The sequence below is a fragment of the Lagenorhynchus albirostris genome, chromosome 20 (genome assembly GCF_949774975.1).
Source record: "Lagenorhynchus albirostris chromosome 20, mLagAlb1.1, whole genome shotgun sequence".
Taxonomy (NCBI): domain Eukaryota; kingdom Metazoa; phylum Chordata; class Mammalia; order Artiodactyla; family Delphinidae; genus Lagenorhynchus; species Lagenorhynchus albirostris.
The window spans coordinates 8,366,230-8,384,133 of NC_083114.1; the positions used below are offsets into that span (position 1 = coordinate 8,366,230).

General features: G+C 48.5%; 2 protein-coding genes across 5 annotated transcripts in view; one reads left to right on the forward strand and one right to left on the reverse strand.

The window, feature by feature from the left end:
• MYH10 (myosin heavy chain 10) overlaps nucleotides 1-15,357 on the forward strand; it is a 135,138-nt gene extending 119,781 nt beyond the window's left edge. For 3 of the 4 annotated variants that reach the window (XM_060133392.1, XM_060133393.1, XM_060133395.1), the window contains 10 exons: nucleotides 56-304; nucleotides 587-799; nucleotides 2,357-2,569; nucleotides 3,648-3,809; nucleotides 8,136-8,264; nucleotides 8,621-8,709; nucleotides 9,608-10,009; nucleotides 11,300-11,408; nucleotides 12,780-12,952; nucleotides 13,703-15,357. In XM_060133392.1, coding sequence (XP_059989375.1) covers nucleotides 56-304; nucleotides 587-799; nucleotides 2,357-2,569; nucleotides 3,648-3,809; nucleotides 8,136-8,264; nucleotides 8,621-8,709; nucleotides 9,608-10,009; nucleotides 11,300-11,408; nucleotides 12,780-12,952; nucleotides 13,703-13,847 — 1,884 coding nt within the window. In that variant the 3' untranslated portion in view covers nucleotides 13,848-15,357. The remainder of the gene's footprint in view (nucleotides 1-55; nucleotides 305-586; nucleotides 800-2,356; nucleotides 2,570-3,647; nucleotides 3,810-8,135; nucleotides 8,265-8,620; nucleotides 8,710-9,607; nucleotides 10,010-11,299; nucleotides 11,409-12,779; nucleotides 12,953-13,702) is intronic. The other variant, XM_060133394.1, reaches the window with a different exon arrangement.
• NDEL1 (nudE neurodevelopment protein 1 like 1) overlaps nucleotides 1-17,904 on the reverse strand; it is a 75,417-nt gene that overhangs the window by 3,899 nt on the left and 53,614 nt on the right. The gene's annotated exons all lie outside the window — the stretch shown is intronic.

The following is a 17,904-nucleotide window of genomic DNA, read 5'->3' on the forward strand; positions in this document are numbered from 1 at the left end:
TTCCTCAAGTGTGAAATCCAGTTGAGTTCTTTAATCGTGATCTTTTTTCCTTCAGTTGACAGATACCAAGAAGAAAGTAGATGATGACCTGGGGACAATTGAAAGTTTGGAAGAAGCCAAGAAGAAGCTCCTTAAAGACGTGGAAGCACTGAGCCAGCGCCTGGAGGAGAAGGCCCTGGCCTACGACAAGCTGGAGAAGACCAAGAACCGCCTGCAGCAGGAGCTTGATGACCTGCTGGTGGACCTGGACCACCAGCGCCAGATCGTCTCCAACTTGGAGAAGAAGCAGAAGAAGTTCGATCAGGTGGGTGCCCAGCGCTCCCCACCCTTGGGCTCCAGGGCCAGCGCCACACGTGTTTCCTCCTGGCAAAGCCCTCGCCTTTGTCATTTCGGCTTAAAATAATCCTTTCTTATTTAAGAGCAATATGTATTTATAGCAAAATTGGAAAAAGCAGACCAGCATAAAGAAGGAAACAGGAGAACACGCCTGATATTCTTAGCAATAATTCAGGCACGTAGCAAATGAGAGGAGTCCCTGTTGCTTTTGAAATCGATTTTTACTGTCTCCCAACGCCATCCCGTGTAGCTGTTAGCAGAAGAGAAGAACATCTCTGCCCGCTACGCGGAGGAGCGAGACCGGGCCGAAGCAGAGGCCAGAGAGAAGGAAACCAAAGCCCTGTCCCTGGCCCGTGCCCTTGAGGAGGCCCTGGAGGCCAAGGAAGAGTCTGAGCGGCAGAACAAGCAGCTGCGGGCAGACATGGAGGACCTGATGAGCTCCAAGGACGACGTGGGCAAGAACGTGAGTGTCCCGGGGACCGGTGCCTTCGGGGCAGGCAGGCGACTCTGGGGAGGCCCAGCCCTACAGCGGAGCGGGCCAGGAGTGTCTTGGCCTGTATGTAATTAGGGGGTTAAAGACTCCCAGGATAAGCCATCAGGTTTTCTGCAGTCTGTTCTCGGTTAACTGTGCCAAAGCCAGGCGGGGAGTTCTTGTCGCTTTCACAGGCCCTCCCCGCCCTAAGCTGCATCCCGACGGGGGTCCTTTAAATGAAGGGCTTCTCTGTTCCTGAGCCTCAGGTGTATCACACGCAAGCACCTGAAGTCCCCTCAGATTGAGGGCAGTGGGATCTGTGTCCTGCACCGAGTGGGGAAGCTGGAGAGGAGCCGGGGGGACCCTCTTGTCCTCCCACTGCACACGCCTCCCCCAGGAGCTGCTGGGATTTTTATTTACCCTCCCCCCTCCCCTAGTGTACGAGGCGTTGAGGACAGTGATGGGGACCCAGGCCTGGGGATCAGAACAGGTTCGGGGCTTGACTCTCCCCCAAGCTCCCATTTAACCTGCCTAAGCCTACGTTTCCTCTTCTGTCAAATGGACGTGATACTTGCCTGTTTCATGAAGCTGCTGCGGCTGTGCTCTGAAAGGCGTAAAGTCCTCTCTAAAGATAAAAGCTCATTTTCCTGGGACACGGACTCTCTGGCCACACCATAAGGGAGGAAGGACTGTCCTACCTTCCTGCTGAGTCTCCTACAGCCTGGGGACCAGCCCCGTGGACAAGAAGAGGCCTCCTAGAGTAGAAATGGCCAGGATTACGTAGTAAAATGTAGAGAGAGAATTCCACAACTGATTCCGTTTTCTTGTTCCACATTAGTTTTCTTTAGAACAATCGACAGTCCCACGTTCATTCCACAAGCGTTCCTTTGTGCCTGTGGAGTGCCAGACACTAAGAGACACAGGCCCTCCTCACGTCGTAAGGCCTCTCCTGCCCACGTGAGAGCTGACATGGCCGTGAACCCCAAAGGGACACATCATAATAGCACCTGCGCACGCCTGCCTAAGGATCGTCTCCAGGATCAGAGGGGACGTGAAGGGGGAGCACCCAGCACAGCGCTTGGCACCGAGAACTTAGGAAACGTGTGTGGTGGGGATCTTTGCGCAGAGGAAGGTCAAACCCCTTCTTCACTGCACCCTGCTTGGCAGGCCTCACACGCCTAGTACGTTAAGTCTCCACACGTGCATTTTCAATACAAATGACCTTCCACAGCAAGAGGGATGTACTATGTTCGACACAGTGGCCGGTCAACAGGCGACTCCCCTGACACCACGCTCTTTTTATTGTTCATGGCTTTTAAAGGTCTCTCGGCTTCAAGGTCATGGGAGAGTAACTGATCGACTCTAGAGCACATGTGAATAAAGAAATCAGGCCTGTCATTCAGATGGCGCGTTCTGAAATGAGGACTAGTGTAGCTGCAGTGGGAGGGGAGGATGCATAAGGGGGTGGGGTGCCTATAAACAGGAACTGCTGTCCTTGCTTGTCCCTCCACCAAGGGTCATCCCCTCCCTGTGCTTCCTGTGGTCCAGGTTCATGAACTTGAAAAATCCAAACGGGCCCTAGAGCAGCAGGTGGAGGAAATGAGGACCCAGCTGGAAGAGCTGGAAGATGAGCTTCAGGCTACAGAAGACGCCAAGCTTCGCCTGGAGGTCAACATGCAGGCCATGAAGGCCCAGTTCGAGAGGGACTTGCAGACCAGAGATGAGCAGAACGAGGAAAAGAAGCGGCTACTCATTAAACAGGTAGGTCATGGAAGAGTGGCCCCCGGAACAGGAACTGGTTTGTTCTCAAAGCCCAGTTCTGGGTCAATATCTTATTCATTCACATTGGAACATATTAGCTGGAGGAAATTTATTTGGTCATTTGATAATTTTTTTTTGATAATTTTATTCTTTAAAATGTAATACAACTGGTTTTGATTTCCTATTTCTCAGATAATATCACTGCTACTTACAAGCCAGGATATCCATTGAAAAGCCCTTAGTGGAATCTCCAGGGACATGTAGTCAGGTTCAAGTTCTGTGAGTCTCATGAGTATCGATAAAGGGAAGAATCAATATGTACCTGACAAGGTGATTCAGAGTATTCCGAAGGTCAGATCACACGTCCTCATTAAGCCACTCTTTAAAGGGAAACCTCTAGGTATTTACATTTTTTTTAATTTTAAGAAGTTGCTTGGGCACTTATGATTTATATACTTTCCTCAGTGCATGTTAAACTTCTAATTTAAAAGTTTACTTTAAAAATTAATTGTGGATATTTTCTCAGTCCCTTGGAGTTCATGGTATCAAGTCTTGGATCTGAGATGGATTTAATTTTGCTTTGTTATTTGCAGTCCACTAATACTTATTTTATTAGTCATTTATTGCTAGATAACAACTTACCTCAAACTTAGTGACTTAAAACAACACGCATTAACTGAGTTTCTGTGGGTCAGGGATTCAGAAGGGACTTAGCAGGGTGTGTCACCTGAAGGCCCGACGGGGGCTGGAGGGTCTGCATCCTGGCTGGCTTGCCCACGGGGTGCTGGCCCACCCGCAAGGTGCTGGCCCGAGAACTCTGCTCTGGGCACATGGGCCAGTCTCGTTGCATCACCGAGACCGTGAGCTCTGCCTCCTTACGTGCCTTTGCTGTGGTCGGTGGAAATGGTTTGTACCAGTGATGGTGGTTAAAGATCTCTCTGTACAAATTAACTGCTAATAACAGTCATAACTGCCCAGTGGCAGGCAGCACCTCTCCAGAGTAACCCGAGCCCTCATGTGCCGGTTCTCTGTGTGGGCACCTGGGTCTGACCAGACGTAACCCCATGCGGTCCATTAGGTGCGGGAGCTGGAGGCTGAGCTGGAGGATGAGCGGAAACAGCGGGCCCTCGCTGTGGCTTCAAAGAAGAAAATGGAAATAGACCTGAAGGACCTGGAAGCTCAAATCGAGGCTGCAAACAAAGCTAGGGATGAAGTGATCAAGCAGCTCCGCAAACTTCAGGTAAGCGCGGCCAGCCGTCAGTCCTTGGTGGTGGCAGGTGTCACCTGGCCCTACTTAGATCAAGCGCAACATGGCCCGTGAAGCTGGGGAGAAGGGCTCCGGGCAGCACCCAGCCTGCCGTCTTGCCCGCAGGCTCAGGGTTGCCAGGTCACCCCTGCAGAGAGCACAGTGCAGCCGTCAGCCTCGGCTGTGGGTTGGGGCCACGGGCCATAAAGATGGCACGTGTGTAGCTCCAGTGTCTGCAGTGGGCCAGTGCTTGCCCCACTTGGACTGATCGGGGTGGAGTCACCAGCAGGGCGGCAGCCACCAGGGACAAGCTTTGGGGGCTCTGAACAGCCTCTGGTGCTCAACTAAACATGCAGCCACTGAGCCACCAAGAGGAGAGTGGTGTCGACTCCCCTCCGCCAGCGCCGTGAGCTTTAGTGAGCCTTTCCATCTCACTGAATCGTCACTTTTGCTACCCAGATGGTGTGCCGGTTTTCACTACCACAGTGACAAAAAGTGATTTCTGTAGTAACTCACAGTATTGGCAGGATGTGATGGGCCCTTTCATATAAGTAGGCACAACTTCCCTGGAGAGAGGTTTGTTAGGACAGAAGCTTTAGAAAGTTTCCATTCCTTTTGACCTTGGTGATTCTGCGTCTTGAGAATTTATTCTAACAAAATGTAAATATGAGGAGAAGTACTTACATGCAAAGATCATAGCTGAAGTGTTATTTATGATGGGAAATAACCTAAATGTAGGTGGACTGCCAGCCATTCAAATGATGGGGATATGTATGCAGTGACACAGGAAGATACAGTGTAGGGAGGGCAGTTTAGTTTGTAACTCAGCACACGTGTGTAAACTTCTATATATAGACAGGTAGATGTACACATTTAGAAAAAAAGTTTAGAAGGAAACGTCACCTCTGGATAATAGATTTATGAGTAGCTTATTTGCTTCCTTACACTTTTTTAAAAAGCTAAATACAAAGGTTTTTACTTTGACCAGCTAATTACAAAGAATGTAAATTATATTACTATGACTTTAACAGCTTTATGGAGATACAATTCACACAACACTCGATTTACCCATGCTTTGCTGTTTTTTAGAATATGCATGGGGCTGTGCCAGCATCGCCCACTGCCGCCTTTTGGACATTTTGGTTCAGAGACCCTGGGCCATTAGCTGTGACTCCACACTATCTGCCACACCCAACACTGACCACCCACTAATCTACTTTCCGTCTCTCTAGATTTGCCTATGCTGGACATGTCATACAGATGGAATCCTACAATATGTGGCTTTTTGTGACCAGCTTCTTTCACTTAGCATGTTTTCAAGGTTCACCACGTTGTAGCATAAATAAGTACTTCATTCCTTTTTATTACCAAATAATATTCCATTGTTTGGACATGCCATATTTTTTTTATTAATCCATTCATTAGTTGGCATTTGAGTTATTTTGACTTTTTAGCTACTGTGAATACTGCTGCTATGAACGTTCACATATATTTGTACGGATGTGTGTTTTCAATTTTCTTGGGTATATACCTAGGAATGGAATTGCTAGGTTATACGGTAATTCTGTTTAACTTTGAGGAACTGCCCGGTCTTTCCACAGCGACATTTTACATTCCTACCAGCTATGTATGAGGATTCCAGTTTCTCTACATCCTCAACAACACTTGCTATATTGTCCATCTTTTAATTATAGCCATCCCAGTGCGTATGAAGTGGTATCTCATTGTGGTTTTTTTTTTAATATAAATTTATTTATATATGGCTGTGTTGGGTCCTCGTTGCTGCGCACGGGCTTTCTCTAGTTGCGGCGAGCAGGGGCTACCCTTCGTTGCAGTGCGCGGGCTTCTCATTGCGGTGCCTTCTCTGTTGTGGAGCACGGGCTCTAGGCACGTGGGCTTCATTTCAGTAGTTGTGGCACACAGGCTCAGTAGTTGGGGCACATGGGTTGTTGCTCCGCAGCATGTGGGGTCTTCCCGGACCAGGGCTCAAACCCGTGTCCCCTGCAGTGGTAGGCAGATTCTTAACCACTGCGCCACCAGCAAAGTCCCTCATTGTGGTTTTGATTTGCATTTCCCTAATGACAAATGATGTTGAAAAGCTTTACATGTGCTTATTGGCCAATATCATATGTGGGAAAAAATGTCTTTCAGTCCTCTGCTAAGCTTTTGAGTTGTCTTCAGTAATTGAGTTGTAACATTTCTGTATACATTCTGGATGTTTTGTAGGAGATATACAGTTTCCAAATATTTTCTTTAATTGTCTAGATTATCTATTCACTCCCTCAATGGTATTGTTTACAGCACAAAAGTTTTTAATTTTGATGGAGTCCAATTTATCTTTTCTTTTGTTTCTTCTCTTTTTGTTAGGTCTGTGAAACCACTGCCTTATCCAAAGTCCTGAAGATCTAGTCCTGTGTTTTCTCCTAAGAGTTTTATATTTTTAGCTTTTTTTCTAAATCCATTTTGAGTTAATTTTTGTTATATGGTTTCATATAGGAACCCAGTTTCATTCTTTCGGATATGGATATCCAGTTGTCCCAGCACCACTTGTTAAAAAGACTAGTCTTTCCCCTCTTGAATTGTCTTGGCACTTTTGTCAAAAATCAGCTGACCATAGACTTGTGTTTATTTCTGGACTCTCAGTCGCATTCCATTGATCTCTATGTCTGTCCTTCCACCAGTACCACAGTCTTGATTGCTGTAGCTCTGCAGGTTTTGTGGTTGGAAAGTGTGACTTCTCCAACTTTGTTCTTCTTTTTCATGACTGTATTCTGGGTTCCTTGCAATTCCATTTAGGATCGGCTTGTCAATTTCTGCCTCCCCCCACCAACCCCCAAAGCCCCCCACTTGGATTCTTATATTGTGTTGACTTGGAAGATCAACTTGGAGACTATTGCCATCTTAACAGTACATGGCTAGCATGCCACTCATTTCGCTATTCTTTAATTTTTTTTCAACGATGCTTTATTTTATAGTTTCTGATGTACAAGTCTTATACTTTAGCTAAATTTTATCCTTTTTGATGCTAAGTGTAATTGCTTTAATATTTAGAATGTTTATAGTTAGTATATAGAAATATAATTGATTTTTGTACAGTTGTCCTTTGGTATCCAAGGGGGATTGGTTCCAGGACTCCCCCTACTCCATGGATACCAAAATCCTCAGATGCTCAAGTCCCTGATGTAAAATGCTGTATTGGGACTTCCTGGCATCCGCGCTTCCACTGCAGGGGGCACAGGTTCGATCCCTGGTCAGAGAACTAAGATCCCACGTGCCGTGCAGCACAACCAAAAAAGGTGGGGTGGGGGGGAGAGAAAAAAGGTCTCTCCTTCCCTTCCTAAGTACCCTGCTAAAATGGTGTATTATTTGCATATAACCTATGCGTATCCTCTCGTATACTTTAAATCGTCTCTAGATTACTTATAATACTACCTAATACAAGGTGAACGATATATAAATAGCTGCGCATGTGGCAAATTCAAGTTTTGCTTTTAGGAACTTTCTGAGCATTTGTTTCCCCTGAATGTTTTTGATCCACTGCTGGTTGAATCCGCGTATGTGGAACTCACAGATATGGAGAGCTGACTGTATGTCGATCCTGTATGCTGCAGCCTCACTGAACTCGTTTATTAGTTCTAATCGTTTCTTAGTGGATTCCTGAAGATTTTCAATATGTCAGGTTATATCGTCTGCAAATTGAGCTCGTTTTACTTCTTTTCCAATCTGAATGTCTTTTCTTTCTTTGTCTTGGCCTAACTGCTTTGACTAGAATCTCCATTACAGTGCTACACAGAAGGGGCGAGGTCAGGCATCCCTGTCTCATTGCTTATCTTAGAGGAAGGCATTCAATCTTTGACCATTAAGTATATTAGCTGTTAGTTTTTCACTGATGCCTTTTATCAGAGTTTCCTTCAGTTTATTGAGTGTTTTTATATTGAAAAGGTGTTAGATTTTGTCAGATGCTGCTTCTGCATTTATTGAGATGATCATATAGTTAATTCATTTTTTGGATATCAAATCAACATTGCATTCCTCAGATAAATCCCACTTGGATGGTGGGGTATAAAGGTATATAAATATACACAATGTATAATTCTTTTAATATGTTGATGGGTTCAGTTGGTTACTATTTTGTTGAGGATTTTTACATCTGTATTCATAAGGGGTATTGGCCTGAATGTTTTCTTGTCTTATTTCTGTCACTTCCACATACTTTTATATTTACAATAAATGCATACATATTATAATCTGGAGAAAAATATCATGTTTAAAAACTAAGAATGGACACTACCCCAAAACTTTCCTCCTATTTAATCTTAGGCTCAGATGAAGGACTACCAACGTGAATTAGAAGAAGCTCGTGCATCCCGGGATGAGATTTTTGCTCAGTCCAAAGAGAGTGAAAAGAAACTGAAGAGTCTGGAAGCAGAAATCCTTCAACTGCAGGAGGTTTGTCTGTTTACGTATTCATCCATTTGTTTAAAAAAATATATCTGCCCTTGAAATTTCTCTAAGACCAGATAAATATATTTTAGTATCTTTGTAGCCTAGTGTAATTTCACTATCCATGTTTAATATGGTACTGGACCATCTTACTGCTTCAGTTGGGCAAAGTGGTCATACTTTGACACTGTTCTACCTGGCTAACGTCAGAGAAGTTGATGGGTAATTTCTCAAGTCTGACTGCAATTGGAGGCACACTTAGTGCCTCGAGCAAGGTGGCCGCAGCTACAGGCACTGTCGGATTTCACACTTGAGGAAACTGTTAACAGCCAGAGCTTCCATCACGGTCTGAACTTATTCAGGAACTTGCCTCATCTGAGCGAGCCCGCCGACACGCCGAGCAGGAGAGAGATGAGCTGGCGGATGAGATCGCCAACAGCGCCTCTGGCAAGTGAGTCTCCTGGCAACAGGTGGGAAGGGACGGGCATCTCACAACCGGTGGTGCCCCCCCCCGCCCCCATCTTCATGGGCACTGGGCCCATTCCCCTGGGGCACGCCCGTGGCACTGAGACAGCCATGGGGGTCGTCTGGCATCTAGGAGTCAGTAGTTGGTTTGCTCATCTGTTCAAAGTCTGGAAAGATGAGCACGAGATGCTGAGCCTCCGGGCTGCCTGCCTCGGCCCCTGGCTGGCTGCACAACCCCGGCAGGTCACACCTCCCTGTGCCAGTCATGCCCACATAGGTGTGCAGGAAAGACATTCAGAACCAGACTGGTTTCCATAGGGTGCACAGCCTTGCAATGCAAGTCCTCGCTTTCAGATTCATTAGGTTTGACAAGCACATTCCTTAGACTTACCTTACCCTGGATGCATTTTTCATTAAAAGCCCTTTTTTTTTTTTTTCTCCAATTAAGAGGTTGCTTTCTCCATTCAATTACTGTACTGAGTATTCATCGTGGTCATTTTCTAGCACGCCATCATTTGGACCTGGCATTTGATCTCGGTGCACTAGAAAAGCTAGGGAATGCCAGGATGTTTTTGCACTTTTAAAGCTGACACTGGCTGCCGAGAAGAGCTGGAGAAGGCAGCAGGGCAGTCAGCGGGAAGGCTGCACACCGGTCTAGACGAGAGATGATGGGGCCTGGCCTGGGTGGTAGGCCTGGGGATGGAGAGAAGTGGGCGGTGTGTTTGGAAGCGTAACCAGCTAGGCATGGCGGATTGGGGTGGGAACAGAGGAAAGAGAAAAGTCAACAGTGCTGCTCGGCTTCCAGCAGCAGGGTGGGTGGAGGCGCCCTCGAGTTTCCCGTACCGTGGAGACCGGTTCTGAGCTGTTGCCTCCTCGCCCGGCAGGTCTGCGCTGCTGGATGAGAAGCGGCGTCTGGAGGCACGGATAGCACAGCTGGAGGAGGAGCTTGAAGAGGAGCAGAGCAACATGGAGTTGCTCAACGACCGCTTCCGCAAGACCACGCTGCAGGTGGGCACGCAGCGGCCGCCCCAGGGAGGGCCGCGCTGTCCCCGCACGACTGACCCATCTCCTCTCCAGGTGGACACGCTGAACGCAGAGCTGGCGGCCGAGCGCAGCGCCGCCCAGAAGAGCGACAATGCGCGCCAGCAGCTGGAGCGGCAGAACAAGGAGCTGAAGGCCAAGCTGCAGGAGCTGGAGGGTGCTGTCAAGTCCAAGTTCAAGGCCACCATCTCGGCCCTGGAAGCCAAGATTGGGCAGTTGGAGGAGCAGCTTGAGCAGGAGGCCAAGTAAGAGGTTTTTACAGTGTCTCTGCTACAGACCAGGTCCAGGTTTAGCCTGTGAGTCAGAGATGACACAGACATGCCCCTTGTCCCATGGGAGCTCCCCTGGCAGGGGAAGAATGACAAGAACACGTGTAACCAGAGAGGTGGTGGTGTGAGCCCTTCAGGGTACGCTGGGCTCACCTGTCAGCTCTTCCCAGGCTTAGCTGAGGGCTCATCGCGCTGTGCCCCGTGACTTCCTGGTTCCATAGTTTACATCTCTACCCAAAGTCGATTGCCTGAGTTGGTGGCATCACGTGAAATGCTACAATTTGTTGGCAGAGAAGAAATGCAGTATGACAAAAATACAAGCTTTTTTTCTCCCTGAGGAAGGGACTGCTCGACAGTTTCCATTCTGTTGTCGTAAACCGCTCTGAAGTTTATGAGTTGCACAACACAGCCTTTGGCAGGCATTTACAAATCTATGAGGATAGAAATCACAGACTGCCAGAGCTAGAGCAGCCCTTCAGCTCACCCTCCTGTCGGGGAGCTTGGGGCCCAGAAATGCGGGTCTGTGCTCAGAGCCTGACATCCTCTGCAACCAGCATCCCAGACTTGCCCCTGCATTCAACTCTAACAGTTAAGGGTTTGTTTACTGTTGGTTGTAATTAACATGACTCGCTCTTTCAGCTGACTCCATCACTATCGTTTTTGCATAACATTTGTGGAGGAACAAAAGAACTTTTTCTGTTTTCAGTGGAGTCCTACAAATAAGCTCCCTCTGCTTCATGTGGGACAGTGGAGGCCTGTCTAGAAACATGGTGCTTTGACTCCTACGTGAAGCGTGGAGGGATGGGGGCGTTGTTTCAGTGTCAGCTGCTCTAGCATCTTCGTACGTAGTCAGTAAATTTTAAATTGAAACCATTGCCTAATAAATTGAGTCTTTGTTTTGTTTTCCAGGCTGAAAAGTTAGGAGATTAGAGTAACCAACTAAGGTTTTTGTCTTCAAAAACTCTACACTCAAATACGTGACAGGTAGCTTGTATGTAACATTTGATCTTTGGTAGATCACTAAACAAAGTGATTAACATGGTGAAGGAATAATGCAGTTTTTCTACCTGTCAAGCATTAGAATACGTTAAAGGCAATCCACAGTTTGACCAGAAGGGAAACGTTTCTGGGCCATATTGATCACGATGATACAGAGGTCCCGGAAAGCACTCTAACAAATGCCATCTTCCACAGAAAAGGACTTAAAAAAAATACTCATTTCAAGAATTGGGAAAACTAACGTGTTGATCATTTTCATTTTCACAGGGAAAGAGCAGCCGCCAACAAACTCGTCCGTCGCACCGAGAAGAAGCTGAAGGAAATCTTCATGCAGGTCGAGGATGAACGCCGCCACGCCGACCAGTATAAAGAACAGGTAAGGGCAGAAGGCAGGTAGGAGGAACACGTCTTCCACTCTAAATGCTGTAGCAAGGAGACGGATGCAAAACCAGCCGTGTTGCCATTTGACCAGGTGAATGAGGAAGAGCTATTTGCAACTCTTCATTCTAACGTTTCAACAAACATGTGCTGTTCCTTGTTCCTGCCACTCACTCCCGGGTGCTGGGGATACAGAGGTGATTAGGACCTGGCCCTGCCCCGTGAGTCCCCCCAAGTGCCCCGGAGTGGGCAAGAGCACGTCAGGAAGGCTTGAAGTGTGAGGCCTGGACTGACCTTGAAGTTATCATGTTTCCTCCACTAGAATGGACGCTACATGAGTGCAGAGATTTCTGCCTGTTTCACCCACTGTCATCTCTTGAATGCCTAGAATAGTTCTGGGCACAGCTGGCAGTCACTGAATGTTGGCTGGATGGAGGGGTGGATACATTGTTGAATGAAAAGGGAAGAGAAAGCAAATGTACAGCATGTGGAACCCGAGTGGTCCTCCTTGTCTGCGTCCAGGCATCTGTTTTCTCAGTGCCAAGGGCATGTGCTGATAGGGCTTTGGACTGTGGTCAGGTCTGCACTGGCTAAAACCTGGGTGGGGGCTGTGTTCTCTGGCTCTCGGTCCTCTCTGAGACCTGCCGCCGTGGCTGGAGCTGAGGATCCAGTGCCTCTGGCCCAGATCCTCCTCTCCTCCTCCCCCTCTCCTCCTCCCCCGCTCCAGTCAGGCACCCAGCCTGGCCTTCCCTTCTCACCCCCACGCTCAGGGCCTAGCAACACCGAGGGCAGTTCTGGGTGGGTGTGAGCTGGACCCGCAGGGCACTGGCCAGTCTCTGTGGTTCAGGAGTGAGGGATCCAGTGGGCAGGCTGAGTTCTCCTGTCAGGTCTTCCAGAGTGGCTTTGTACTTGCATCAAACAGAACGTCAACACACCTGTGTTGAACAGAGGTGTAAAATGAATGGAGCATCTCCTGGGGTTGGAGACTGTCCACACTGTTGGCTCTTCTGCGTCTTGCGGGACTAGCCCTTCCCTTTCACAGTCCCATAGGGCACTCGTGTGAAGATACTAAACTGTCATTTTTCTGCAGAAAACTCAGGGATGAAAAGCGGGTGTGTTTTTTTTTTTAAGTTTCCTTTAGCATAATTTGCTGCATAGACATGGTTTTGCTGAGAATAGCAGGCTGGTCAAAAGGCCTTGGGCATCAGTGCACTCGCACGTGTATATGCCTGCCGTGTGTGTGGGTACACTCGTGTGTGCACTCGCGTGGCTGGCAGGGCAGAGGCCTATGCTGACACTCTCAGGATGCAGCGATGCCGAATTTGGATTCACCGGTTTGGTGTGACTTGGTTCGTGTAACTTCCCCGAGATGGAGAAGGCCAACGCCAGGATGAAGCAGCTCAAACGGCAGCTGGAGGAAGCAGAGGAAGAAGCCACACGTGCCAACGCGTCTCGGCGCAAACTCCAGCGGGAACTGGATGACGCCACCGAGGCCAACGAGGGCCTGAGCCGCGAGGTCAGCACGCTGAAGAACCGGCTGAGGTGAGTGCCCCGGGCCTCCGTGAGGTCACACCCAGAGCCTGCAAACAGCTGCGTCCATGGGCTCCGGGTGCAGTGGTTTCTCAGGCTCCTGTCCAGCTCTTCGTTCTTGGCTGTTTACCTGTTCAGGATCCCTGACCGTCAGTAGTCCTTGAGGATGGAGGAGCAACAGGCCCACTCATTTGCTCCGCGTTTGCTAGTGGGCTGTGCGAATACATGGCTCGAGGCTTGGGAGCCAGCCCAGGTGTCTGTCCGCGTCCCGGGTGAGGGCAGAACACGGGGAGCCAAGGCTACACCTTCTCCCCCAGAAGGACAGCTTAGCACAGGTGTTGGCAAACCGTGGCCTATGGGCCAGATCCTGTCTGCGCCCTGCTCTCCTGTACAGCCAGGGAGCTAAGAATGGTGTTTACATTTATAAAGGCTGTAAAAAGACAAATAAGAGTGTTCCACAGAGACCTTAGGTGGCCCACAAAGCCTAAACAGAGCATTTACTCTCCACCCTTTGGGGAGAGGCTGGCCCATGGTGAGCAGGGGGCTGAGTCCAGCCACCCCCAGGGCTCCGGGGCCCTCCCAGGATGATGTCCCGCAGGCGGGTGTGGGAGAGGTGGGAAAGCACGGAGCTGTTCCTCATCTGCCCACCGCCCCAGCTGGTGCGTCTTGAGGAAGGGCTGGAAGTTGAGTCGTCAGGCGGTTGAACGACTTGCCAGCCACGAGCTGCTGCGGTCGTGCCCACACACCTTCTCTGCTCTCCAGGCGAGGAGGCCCGATCAGCTTCTCCGCCAGCCGATCTGGCCGGCGCCAGCTGCACATCGAGGGCGCTTCCCTGGAGCTGTCGGATGACGACACAGAAAGTAAGACCAGTGACGTCAATGAGACGCAGCCGCCCCAGGCTGAGTAGATCCGAGGAAGCCGGCGGAGGCGATACCGAGGGACAGGCGGGAAGTCCCCCAGCGCCCCGGCCTTGGGGCCCCCTGCAGATCTGGGGGACTGGCGAACCGCACGACTCCTGAGAGATCAACTGTGTCTTAAGGACTTGCAGCCTACACGACTGTCTCCTGCTTCAGATTTAGGTACAATTGCTCCCCTTTTTATATATATATATATATATATATATACACAAAACCTACACATACTAAACAGATCGTCTCATGATTGCGTCTATTTTCCATATATCCATCAAGAGACCATTTTATAATACATGTTAAGAAGAGAACCCTTTTTCAAACAAACTCTAGACCCCGTTGCCGGTCGCTGGGGCAGCCCCGGGGTTGCTGCCCAGTCGCTCTGCATGCTCTGTCGTACGGACAGCTACCTTAACCTTAGTTCTGTGTTCATGTGGCCCCTGCCTCCTCAGCCACGTCAAGTCTCTTAGAACGTTGTGGAACCTAAACTGCACTTGTAGCTCTCATTTCCTTCAAATAATGATCAACACTATTTCAGTGAGCAAACTGTGAAAGGGGCTTTGGAGAGATTAGGAGGGGTGGGTTGGATGTGGGGAAGCGGCGTCCATGTGGGGTGGCCATGCCTACCTCCCTCGAGTCGTGGTGTGCCCCCTCTCTTCACGTGAACTGTCCTCGGCCCGGTCTGTGCATAGAAAGAACAGCGGCCACCACCCAGCTGAGGCCCTGGGGGCAGCCATCACAGTGACTGCAGGAGGGCCTCCGGAGGCCCCGGCTTCCCCAGTGTGCTCCTCGCTTCTGGAGCGAGCAGCTGCAGGCCCCGGAGCAGAAGCTCGGGCGATACCCTCCCTCGCCAGCCAGGTTCTCATGCTGACCTTGCAAATTCAGCCGCTGCTTTGAGCCCAAAATGGGAATATTGGTTTTGTGTCCGAGACTTGTTCCAAGTTTGTTGATGAGGTTGACAGAACCTCGAGAACAGATGCCACCTGCCTGAATGTTGACATGCCAGTGGATGTGACTCCTTTTTGATTTCTCCTTTCCCCTCCCCCTTGGGACAGTGTTACAGTGAACATTTAGCATTCTGTTTTTGGTTGCTAGTTAATCAAACTGACATTACAGAAAGTGCCTTAGACACTACAGTACTAAGACAATGTTAAATATATTATTTGCCTCTGTAACAATCTAATGTATTAAGTTTTGACTGTGCTTCATATATCATGTACCTCTCTAGTCAAAGTGGTATTATAAACATTCAGTGACAATGAATCAGTGTTAATTATAAATCCTTGATCCTCTGCAACATGCTTGAAAACACAAACCTTTTGGGTTAAAAGCTTTAACATCTGTTAGGAAGAATTTGTCATGTGGGTTTGGAATCTCTGATTTTCCCCCTTTATGAATTGTACTGGCTGTTGACCACCAGACACCTGACTGCAAATATCTTTTCTTGTATTCCCGTATTTCTAGACAATGATTTTTGTAAGACAATAAATTTATTCATTATAGATATTTACGCCTGCTCTATTTACTTGGATATTTACTTGGAGGAAAAAGCACCCGTTGAGAATAAACAGACCTCAATAAACAAGAATAATCATGTGAATGTGAAATCTGTTTTCTCACCTTCTGTTCTCGATTTCCCACCTGTGGTCTGATCGGAGGTTGGAAGCTACAGAGAGTTTAAATGCTGACAGCCAGGCTGCTTTTATCTGAGGGCACTGCACTCGCAGAAACTGTCGGATGACAGGCTAAGTCTGGGCAGTCGTGGTGACAGATCCTGTTCTCACCGATGGCCTCCGTGTGTAGCTGCATCAGGAAGGAAAGGGCTGCTGGAGCTGGAGCGCCAACTGTTGATGGAGAAGGGAGCAATCCAGGGCTGCAGGATGAAGCCTTGAGGAGGGTTTCCAGTCACCAACCAATGAAGCTCATTACTGGATTAAGAGGTCCAAGACGTTTCAGACTACATTTTCAGGCAGGAGGCACATTAAAAATGCTTTTGGGAGGATTCGGCGACGAGATCCAAGGGCAGCTGTGAGCCCGTTAGGACAGGCTGGAGAGAAATACTAGGGGAACACAATCATGTAGAGAATGCTGGGGGGTTTTCCATGATATGCTCAGCTTAGGCTGATTCTGGTGGTCTGAACTATATACCTAGGCTGCTCGGCAGTTGTGGGGATGTGAAAAATGGGCAAAAGTGTTCCCTTTCTCCTGTGTCACTACCATAGGAAAAAAAGGTGAGTTGCACTTACCGTCTCTCAGGTGTGTTCTCACCCCTGCATTCAATATCTCAGTCCAGGGGTTTGTGGAATTCAGAGGCTTGTTTTTCTCAAAAAGAATCCTTCCCTGCTGGCTGGTTTAACTGGTGTTAATGTCACACTGTTTCCCAACTACTCAGCCTATCAGGAGAAACATAATCTACATGAACAGATTCCAATCCCTGGGAGCCGGGCTCTGAGTGTCAAAGACAAAGCAATAGGCCGGCTGCCACCCCACAGGTGTATGGTCCATCGTGAGGAAGGACTCAGGCAAGACGTGGGAAAGCCTTAGCCTTTTGTGGAAATGAAGTTTAGATGAGCTCTGCTGGGGTTTTAACTCTGTCACGTACACTTTAAATGCTCTGTCTGCCCTTGCCACACCACAGTTGCTGCTCTTTTTAATGCAGACGTTCTAGGAAATTCTTCTAAATTACTTTGGTACGGATAACACATCTGTGCCTAGCCTGACTGTCCTGGGCATTCTGATATCAGAAAGACTAGTGCCCTATCACATTTACTTCTGTCACCAATCTTCCCCATCCCTGGAAACCTCAATGAAGATGAAATGAGCTAGAAGACCGATATCTTACAACCGGCCCTCCCTATGGCTCTGGGTATCACTGACCCATGGCCCCTTCCTCCTGACGCCAACGTTGCTATGACAATAGACATATCTGTCAAGACTGCGGAAGAAAAGAGCTCACGGTTGTCTGAGGCTAGGAACCACCACTTCCTGCCCCGCCCCTAAAAAAAAAAAAAAGTCACAACAGGCCATAGGCTGGAATCTTTAGAAAGTGGAGACATGGCTCCACTCCCCCTAGTTCAGGCAGGCCTGGGTGAAGCCCGTGGCTGAGACCCGAGGCGAGTCCCCATCCACAGAAGCTTCCCAGTCGCTCTGGGAGGGAAAAGATCTTCACCAAGAGCTTTCTCAAAGGCTGAGCATTTGCAAGAATGCTATGTCCTGTGCACGGTCAGGACCAACCAGGCAGTCTACTTCCTCGTGTAGCCACCTGTCATTTGGAAATCTAGCAAATCATACAGTTCTTTTCAGAAATCTAATATGAAACACTATAAAGATATAATGACATGACGCCAGTTTCCAAAGACAACGTTAACTGTAATTACAGTGCCTACGTACCACACGCACGAAGTATGAACACGCCCTTCACCCCTAACACCAAGACTACAAATTCGTGTTTGATGCACTACAGCAGTGAGGTCTGTTTATTTTGTTCAAAGTCGCCCAATAATGGAATCCGTCCCCGCTAACTGGATGTCACGAAGCCTTATTCAAGAGGTAACGTGACATAATCAGACTATTAAACACTGGGTCTGACTGAGACATCCAAGCAGAGCGCTGGCTCCTTCAAAGGACCACACTGCACAGAAGCTAAGATGCTCCTGTTCTCACGTGTAAGCTCATGCATCTCATAATCGCCTTCAGGAGGTGGCAGTTGTCATGTGGTTGTCATTGCCTGACTCCTGGTAAGGTCAATAAAGCCCAACGTCAGATCTTGTAGAATGAGTGTCAGCAGCTTAGAGTAAAATTCTGGAGCCAGCAGTAGAGTATGCTTTTCAGAAGTACTGCATCACCAGTGCTCACCGCAGCGCAGAGGATGACACTGCTTGGGAAAACACGGACAAGGACAACTCTGGGTCAAAATGTAGTTCAGAACGTTGGAATCACAATGAAGTTTTAGGACTATCTCTCACATTTTCCTTTTTGTGTATGAATTAAGTGTGATGTGATGAAAATCTGCATAAAGAAGTCTTTTAGACTTTCAATAAATACAAAGTCTAA